Below are 9,820 nucleotides of genomic sequence, written 5' to 3' on the forward strand. Positions count from 1 at the left end.
AAAATGGTGATTCACTCCATAACAATGCTCACAAAAACGGAAAAATTTATTATGGTCATCTAAAAACTTGTGCAAGGTTGCACCAAACACTTTTGACCTATAGTAGCAGGTTTTAAAAAAAAAATCAAAATAAATATTTTCTTAATTAAACTTTTATCTTTAATTAATTAAAAAAAACATTTATCATTTATCTTAATCTGTTCCTCTTCTCTCTCAACCTTCATCTCCCCTCTCTCCACCTAACAATCATCACCCAGAACTCCCTCATCCTCGCCCCAACCCACCCCAACCTCAATCTCTCAAGTCTTATCCCTTTGAGAAATTAAAAACCTTGAACCCAAAATCACAAAACCCAAAAACAACCTTAATCCAGAAAATCTGAAGTTGCTGCACCTTTCACATCCTAACCCAGGAAAAAAAAAACTCTGCAAAACCCAGAAATCACCATTCCAGCCCCATCCTTCCATAGTCTTGGACTGGTATGAGGGTTTGTTCAGGGGTTTGGATCTGGAGTTAAAGTATGCTTCTTCTTCTTCATCTCTGGGTTGTTGTGGGTTTTGGATCGGTGGTGGTTGGTTTTTGGTATTTTGAGGGTGATGGTGGGGGTGGGTTGCGGTGGGGTTCTGGGGGTGGGGGTGGGTTTCGATTGGGTTCTGGGGATTGGGTTGCTTCTGCATGCCTCTTGTTTCTTTTTAGTGTGTCACCTCTGCTTCTGAATCTGAAAAACCATGTGTGGATTTTCACCACGAGAGAGAGAGAGAGAGAGAGAGAGAGAGAGAGAGAGAGAGAACCATGAACGGTGGCTTGGGCGACGGCGGCGCAGGTGGTTGTTTCATGGATCGTCTGAACGGTGTGTTTGGGTCGAGATCGATGGGTTTTGACGAGATCTGGAGGAAACGGTGGTGTAGTGGCTGAGTAGTTTGGATTCATGGATTGGAGGCTAGGAGAAAAATGACTAGAGGTTGGTTGATAGATATAGAAGCTATTAACAGAGATAGAAATTTGAGAAGAAATGTGAATTGGTTTCGCAATAACCTCTTGGCTTGGGCAAAGCACCTAAGAAACAATAGTTTTGGGTGTTTGGAAATTTCTGGAATTTGTGTTTGGTTTGTTTTCTGAATGGGGAGAAGATAACGATGATGAGTTGAAGAACATTGAGGAGGGTTTTTCTGGAGATGATGGTGATGAGTTATGATGACGGTGATGAGCTCAAGAAGATGATGGATGATATTAAATTTGTTAAAAATTATCCCCATGCGTTTATTAATTTGTTTGAGTTTTAATTACTGGGTTAATAATTAACGTAATCTTTCATTAATTAGTTTACTAATATATATGTTTTTTTATTTTTTTTAAAAAAAACCTGCTAAACCTACTATCATAGGTTAAAATAGCATGGTGTAACTTTACACAAGTTTTTAGAAGACCATAATAAACTCCTCCCACAAAAACCTAACATCTTTTAGGATGAAGAAATTGAGTGTTTGCAGAAGACCGCGCGATAAAATGGCGGGAGAGGAAATGAAGTGAAATTGAATGGCATCACATCATTCACACTTCCACTCTCTCTTGTTCGTTTTGGTGGTTGTTGTTGATTGTTGAGGTCGCGTGAAATGGAGGAGCAATCATCGCACAAGTGTTGGAGAATGGAAGTGGATGAGAAGCTGAAGAGGCTCCACTCTCTCTTGTTCGGCGCCGAGCGTGCCCTTGAAAACAACGACTTCTCCTCCGCCCACATCCTCGCCCTCCGCCTCATCGGATTCCTCGACTCTCTCGATCATGCCGCCGCCGCCGCCGTCGATCAAGCCTTCGTTCATCCCATTCGCCGCCAAGCACTCTCAACACTCCACTCCGCTCGATCATCCCTCACTCCTCTCACTGATCGGTTCGTAATCCCTCTCTCTCTCTCCCTCTCTCTCTTGTTCACATTTTTGGTTTGATTCTTCTTTCTCAGACAAGCTTTTGAGCAAGCGAAGAGGTCTCCAGGAGGATCGGTTTTCGGCACAGCGGGAGATATTGACATTCAGAAGATTCGGAATTCCAAGCACTTTCGCGCTCTTCTCAACCAATCTGAAGGAAAAAATGTGAATCAATTGGTAAGACACGCTTGCAATCCTCCAGCATTATTTTAATTATTCTGTTAATCCTCCAGAGTTTGCAGGTAAACTCAGTAGAATTGTACGAGTTTAAATTTCTAGGTAACGAAATGGAGTGGACTCTCTGGGTAGTATTTCTATAATTGAGTTCTTCTGCCATTGATTCTAAACCTAAAATCAATTTTATAGAGGAGCTGTTGTGAGTAACTTCTAGGTGTTAGAATTAGTTCTAGCTATAATTTCTTGATTGAATCGGGTCCGGGTAGACTCTAGATAGTGGGTTGTCAAACTCTAAACTCAGTTGAATTGTACAAGTTTCTAGGTAATGAAAACGAGTGGACTCTCTAGGTAGTACCTTTGGAAATTCTTCTATAATTTATTCTAAAGCTATAGTCAATTTTAGAGAGGAGCTTTTGTGAGTAGTTTCTTGGTGCCGGAATGTATACTGAGAAAAAATAAGCTGATTAAACATGCTAAAATTTCTTGATTAAATCCGGTAGACTCTAGTGCACTCTATCTATCAAACTCACGTAGAACCGCACTTTTTGGATTGAAACTTACCCCCAAGTTACACAAAACATCCATGTTTTGGCTGACCGTTCGATCATACATCAATCAAAAACAAAAAATGGGAACCTTTAATTCATGTTTGCAAATACTGAACCAACAATCTAGGCCGTGAATCTCGAAATCAGATACATATTCGAATCTTTGTCTACAAATTTTCTCTATTATCAATGTTATCTGGAAACAGTTATACTTATGCATTTGTTCAATAAATTGTGTTTTGCCTTACAGTTAAATTATTGCATGGTGATTCTGTTTTTAAAAATTTGTCTTCATATTTGCATGTTTCAGAATGTTGGGTACTAGGGGCTATGTAGCACATTAAGGTTGTCAAATGCATTATATATAATATTCTTGTAATCAAATAACCAAATTCTGCAACCACATTATATACATAATTCTGATGTTTGAGTATTTCTTTCTACTGTTAGGTTTTTTAAATATTATTTTTATGTTAGGTAACTCTTATCAAATTTACCGGTAAAGTCTATGGAGACTCCATGAGTTTATGTACTCTTGAGTTTAAAAATCTTGGATGTAATGATTTCTGAATAAATGATGTTCTTCCTTTTTCGTTCTTGAATTCCAGGCTGATCCACTAGGGAAGCATGGCAAAGCAGGCAGCAAAGAATCAAAGGAAATGATGCAAACAAAGTTAACATCCATGCATGGCAAAAGCAACTTGAGTAGTAATAAGGATTCTAAGAGTTTTTTCAACTTAAGAAATAACAGCTCTGCGGACTGCATGATTGTTGAAAGGCCTCAATCACATGCAAGTCGTACAAAGGGTAGCTGTGTCTCTTCTTTCTTGGAAGTTGAAGGAGAAAGAGCTTATGGAAACAACTTTTCGACGAAACGCGCACACATGGAAAATAATAGCCCCAGAGTTGGTTATGTAAAGTCACCTTCAAGCAAGGAGGAACCTGATGTTTGTAGCAACGGGTTCGTTACTGCCAGAGCCAAATTGGTATGGTTAATTTTCCTTCTTCGTCTTCTTTCTCTCTTTTCTCCCTATCAATGAGTTTGACAAATTGGGATAGGGTTCTTTGTTTCCGGTCTTACAATTATAACTTTCCATTTTGTTCTATCAGGTGCATATATTGCATTTATTTCTGCTGCTGCAATGTCTTTTTTAACGTTCTAATTTTCCATTCTGCGCACATTTATTCTCTCAAGATTTACTTTCTGGATGAAACTTGAATATTCATTGTGTTATGGGATGGGCAAACTCACTATTCGTAAGTGGTTATCAGACAAACAGTTTAGCTTGTTGAATTTTTTGTCACCGAAGGTTAGCTCAAGTGGTAAGAGCTAGGGGACATAAGGGTTTGGGAGGGTCCAGGGTTCGAACCCTGAGGAAGACTAATTTACTAACATTACTAACAACTAACATTTTCCTATCAAAAAGAAGAAAAGAGAAAGCAAACAATGATCTGAACTAATGTTGTAATGTATCGTCCATGCCGGAATCTTATGATTGAATTCCAGCAAATTGCCATGGCTGATATTTCATCATAATCTTCCATCCGCCATCGGTATTTGTCAGATATGGTCTGTTTTCGGCTTTCTGCCATAATCCACCATTAACAACACTGATATGAATTTATATGACAGAATTTTCCAATTCCTTCCTTAGATTATTTCTCTTAGAATATATGCCTTTAGTTAATTATTTATATCTCAAGGGTAGTATAGTCTTTTGCTTGTTGCCTATTTGTATTTATGCCTTTCTTCCCTGTTGTAATTTCACTCATCTTTGCTTCTACAGAAAACCCTAGCACCCTAATTCTCTCTTCTGTTCTCTCTTCATCTCTCCCCCCCCCCTTTTTTTATTGCTTCTTTTAACATGGTATTAAGAGCAAGTTTCATTCTGGACATAGCTTTTGTAGTAGTTATGGCGACCATTTGCAATACTTTCGACGACCCATTGGCAGTAGTTCCGGTGATCCAGAATTTTCCAATTTCCATGTGGACACCTTTGTTTTTGGTAACCTTTACTCTCTTCTCTCTACTTGCATTTGTTTTAACGACTGCTGGTGAAAAGGATGAGGATGATTCCCTTCAGGCTATTAGTGTACAGTTGAATGGTCAAAATTATTTGTATTGGAGTTATGTGATGAAAAAATTTCTGAAAGGGCAAAGACTGTTGGGTTATGTTTATGGAACTTCTGAGAAACCTGAAGATAACAACGATGGAAAATATGCATCTGAAATTGAATCATGGGAAGCAAATAATGCGAAGATTATTACATGGATTCATAATTCTGTAACGGAGGATATAGGCATTCAGTTAGCAAGATATGAAACAGCCAAGGAGGTTTGGAATCACTTAAAAAAGTTGTATGAGCAGTCCGATTTTGCAACGCAATACCATCTGGAAATTGAAATTCGGACGCTTAAACAAAACGACATGACCATCAAAGAGTACTATAATGCTATGTACGTCGTTTGGAATCTATTGGCTCTTACTGAATCTGCAGAACTGCAAGGTTTTAAAGCATACTCTGATCGTAGAGAAGAACAACGCTTAGTTCAGTTTTTGTTGGGTCTTCGGGATGAGTTTGAGGGAATACGTAGGTTGACTCTGGACCTTAATCCTCGCCCAACTCTTCCTGCGGTGGTTAATGAGTTGTTAGCTAAAGAAAGTCGCCTCAAATCTCGAGTGAGTGCCAAGAAAATCACTCAACTCAGTCTTTCATCAAAACATCTAGCACATTGAGATTGATTGCCATTTCACTAGACATCACTTTCAGCAGGGAACCATCACTTTACCCTTTTTATTTTTTTCCATGCTGATTGCTGACTTGTTTAAAAAGTCGAATTCCACTACGTGTTTTGGTTTCTTCATTAGCAAACTCTCAATGTTTTCTGTTGATACATCGTGAGTTTGAGGGGGATGTTAGATTATATATACCTTTATTCAATTATTTGTTTTAAGGGTAGTATCGTTGTTTACTTGTTGCCTATTTATATTTATTCATTTGTTCTCTATTGTAGCTTGATTCATCTTTGCTTTTGAAAGCCCTGGCGCACTTATTCTTCCCTTTGTTCTCTTTTCATCTCTCTCCCCCTTTGAATTGCTTTTACTAACAATTTCTTCTTATGTAGCAATGTTGTTGACATTATCTTATTTGGGTAGGAAATAGAGGCAAAACAAAAGCGAGGAGTAGCTGGTTCACCTAGTACAGCTCAATGCGATAACAGGTTATCTGGTGGGAGATCATATGGTGTTTCACGACGAGGCTTCCGTGGTAATTTTGTTCCCCCTATTAAATCCGTTGGGAACAATACTGGAAATATGAGTTCTCGAAATGCTGGAAAGTGTGATGATTCTTTAGATGAATCTACAAAGAGATGGTCAGTACTGCAACCATCATGTTAGTCTTTAATTTCTTACTTCATGCCCCCCATCTGCACTATCTCTCAAATTTATTCTCTATGCATATCACAAAATTCCAAATGATATTCTATCAAATTTGATGATAGACATCGTCTCAAAAGTGTTTTGATCCGACAACCTATTCTCATCTAAGAGCCACTTAAATTGCTACCCTAGTCTGTAGGCCTTGTTATGCTTTTCTTCATTCATTATGTTAAGTGTTAACATTAACAAAAGTGAATCCGTCTTTTCTTTCATTAATTATTTTAATTGCTGGTACTATGGAGTTTGCCCACTTCAAATCATTTCCTCTCTTCCCCATATCTTAATGTTCTCATGATTGATGACTGGCTGGGTTATATATGCATTCACTACTTCATATATGCTTGATATGTAGTTTGGAAGTCCTTTATGGTCCTGATGGTGAGCTTCCTGAGAAATTGAGAAATTTGGAACCTCGCCTCATCGAACATGTTAGCAACGAGATTATGGAGAAAGATCCCAATGTCCGGTGGGATGATATTGGTAATATAAATAGCTGTTCACTTTTCTGCTTTGTTAACCAAATTGATAGTTTGCCTACTAATGAAACTTCAACCTTAATGTTTAATGACATGGTAGCTGGATTGGACCATGCCAAGAAATGTGTCACTGAGATGGTCATATGGCCTCTGCTACGTCCTGACATATTTAAGGGCTGCCGTTCTCCTGGGAGAGGTCTACTTCTATTTGGTCCACCTGTAAGTGCAAATTTCTCTTTCTGATAATGTAAATTCCAAAGACTGGCTTTCATCTATCTCATGCTTTGAATGATAGGGAACTGGTAAAACAATGATTGGAAAAGCCATAGCAGGGGAGGCAAAGGCAACCTTCTTTTACATATCTGCTAGTTCGTTGACTAGCAAGTGGGTATGTTGGACATACTTAAGCTTTAGCTGTTTTATTTTATTTTCTGAAGTCTTAATTAGATTGTGTAACTATAATCCCAAAAACTACTATACAATGTGTCTTCTTACTATCTTCCTTCTCTGTGGGCGCCATACTCCCCTCCTCTTCTCTGTGGGCACCATACTCAACTCATGAACTGAGTTTGTCTAATTCTAAATATCCTAGGGTCAAGGGACCATGCTTTCAACACCTAATACATGTACTGTTTATTATAGATTGGTGAAGGTGAAAAGCTAGTAAGAGCCCTCTTTGGAGTTGCCAGTTGTCGTCAGCCAGCAGTAATTTTTGTTGATGAAATTGATTCACTCCTGTCTAAGGTATGCTACTGTCACGTGACTCACGTCCAATAAATCAATGTAAAAATTAATTTATTGCCATAATAGGTCCTGTTGCTCAACTATTTTGTGGAAGATTTTATATTGAGGTTATAGCCATTATCATCTACAAGCGTTCATGACATACATTCTTTCTAAATGAACCTATAAAAAAAATTAAATGAATTATTAAGATAACATGAAATTGTTGTTTTCTCTTCATTTAATGCATATAACTTGTTGCAGCGCAAGTCAGATGGTGAGCATGAATCAAGTAGACGGCTGAAGACACAGTTTCTCATTGAAATGGAAGGCTTTGACAGTGGTAGTGAGCAAATTCTGCTTATAGGTAATTGTTGAGCCACTGGGTTCAAATTCATTTTTCTTTTCATGGGAACCAATTTTAGCCCATTACCTATCTCCTTCATGGTACTTTTCGTAGGATTATCATACATTAGCTCAAAAGTATTTGTGATTTTATCTTCGGAAAACATGTTTCAGTACCCAAGGCATTCGAGCCTGAGCTCAGCTTTTATATCCACAACCACAAGGTTCAGAACAATGAATCGCAAAACAAGGCTGTAAGGGGATTACTGTCATACTAACATCCTTCCGAGTCCTTTTTGTTTCTGTGTAACCAAAAGAAGCCAGAACCCCCACAGATGACATAATCTAACCTATTAATAGTGGTCTTTTTAGTATACAATGTAAGTACAATGGAATGAGCACTTAGTTTTATGAACAGGAATCAACTTCAGTCTTGTCATAAATTTGTTACTGATAGCTGATAGCGTACGTTAGTAGATGTTTTGTGACATGAGTTTTTCTAGGCCAAGAAGAGTTTCTTTCCCTGCTTTCAATTTATTGGCAATAATAAGCCTTTCTGATATGAACTAGTGCTATTATACTTTAAGTAAGAGCTTGGGTACAATTTATGCAGGAGCAACAAATCGTCCCCAAGAGCTAGATGAAGCAGCACGAAGGAGACTTACCAAAAGACTTTATATTCCCCTACCATCCTCAGGTACTAATGATGGTTTTCCATCTTTTTTCTACGAACTTTTAGCACCTTGTGACTGACTTATTTGTATTTGGAAAATGAAGAGGCAAGAGCTTGGATTATACGTAACCTTTTAGACAAGGATGGATTATTTAAGCTTTCAAATGAGGAAATGGATATCGTATGCAACTTAACGGAAGGTATGAACTTTTCTTTTGCAGTATCTGGCCTCTGCATAGTAGTTTAGTTGTCTAACTTTTTCTTGGTTTTCTCTGATGATTTACTTTGCTCTTATTTGGCAACTTTCTTTTCTAGGTTATTCAGGATCAGACATGAAAAACTTGGTAAAGGATGCTTCCATGGGTCCCCTAAGAGAGGCTTTAAAGCAAGGCATAGAAATTACAAATTTGAAAAAGGAGGATATGCGGCCAGTCACTCTTCAGGTATGCAGCTTTTGTGAAGATTAGGGATATAGTCAAAATAATCTTTTATAAATGGTAGAGAAACCTAAACTCTTAGCTAGTTTTTTGGGGTAAAGTTAAGCCTAACTTGAATTCTAAGGTGGTAATCGTAGTCTATTCTAGATCCGTTTATTGGAGACCAACCATACATGAGTCAACCGTAAATGTTTATTTCTGCAAAATTCACGCTCCAGATGTTCAGTCTTGAGCGTGAGGGGGTGTGTTGAGTAGTCTCACATTGACTAGAAATATGACCAAAATAGTCTTCATAAAAGGTAGAGCAACCCTCAACCCTAAACTAGCTTTTGGGGTAGAGTTAAGATTAGAAGAATGCTCCATGCAGAAACTAAAAGTTTCAAAAATATTTCTCAGCTTGATTAATTTTAAAAATGGTTTCCTCACTTTGTGCAGGACTTCGAGAATGCCCTGCAAGAGGTGAGGCCTTCTGTTTCGCCAAATGAACTTGGTACTTATGAGCAATGGAATAAACAATTTGGAAGTCTATCATTGTGATTACATGTGTTAATCATTGGCGCAAGCAAGTGCAATACTCTGACTAGTTTTTTTAGAAAACCCGGTCACTGCTGGGAGTATTGATAATGAACATGGTCGCTGTTCGGGATTAGCTACACAAATTTGCAAAACTTCACTAAATTGTGTGCTTGATAATTTGTTATTTTGCTCAATTCCCAAACTGAATGTTATTCTGCATAGTTTTGTAGCTTATACTTTGTTATTGCCTGCGAGTTTATATCCATGCTTCTATATTGACCATTTAGAAGTGTGCAAATGCAATCAACATATGTCCTTGGAAGTTTCATCTCAATTAGAAAAACAAAAGATTCATTATATTCTGATTGTAGTTGCTCATTTGTCATGTGTTAACTGTTAATATTAGGAAATTTATTGCAAGTTGTTTTGTGACCAAATTGATTCCTCTGCCCAATCCCACAATTGCTGTAAATTTCATCTAATAATGTAATTTTCACCTCCGCAAAAAGCCCTTTGCCAACGCAAGCTGCCTCTTCTCGTCTGAAGATCCCTCTACTTCTCAT

General features: G+C 37.9%; 1 protein-coding gene across 1 annotated transcript; it reads left to right on the forward strand.

Moving 5' to 3' along the window:
* The first annotated feature begins 639 nt into the window (after positions 1 to 639).
* LOC130737837 (ATPase family AAA domain-containing protein FIGL1) lies at positions 640 to 9,616 on the forward strand. Its single transcript, XM_057589692.1, has 13 exons — positions 640 to 1,885; positions 1,955 to 2,096; positions 3,253 to 3,630; positions 5,803 to 6,020; positions 6,440 to 6,567; positions 6,664 to 6,782; positions 6,859 to 6,951; positions 7,206 to 7,307; positions 7,551 to 7,653; positions 8,245 to 8,328; positions 8,409 to 8,504; positions 8,620 to 8,747; positions 9,177 to 9,616. Exons 1-13 carry the CDS (start codon positions 1,614 to 1,616, stop codon positions 9,276 to 9,278), a joined length of 1,965 nt encoding a protein of 654 aa, XP_057445675.1. The 5' UTR covers positions 640 to 1,613; the 3' UTR covers positions 9,279 to 9,616.
* Positions 9,617 to 9,820: the final 204 nt, after the last annotated feature.

This window comes from Lotus japonicus, chromosome 2 (assembly GCF_012489685.1).
Source record: "Lotus japonicus ecotype B-129 chromosome 2, LjGifu_v1.2".
Classification (NCBI taxonomy): Eukaryota; Viridiplantae; Streptophyta; class Magnoliopsida; order Fabales; family Fabaceae; genus Lotus; species Lotus japonicus.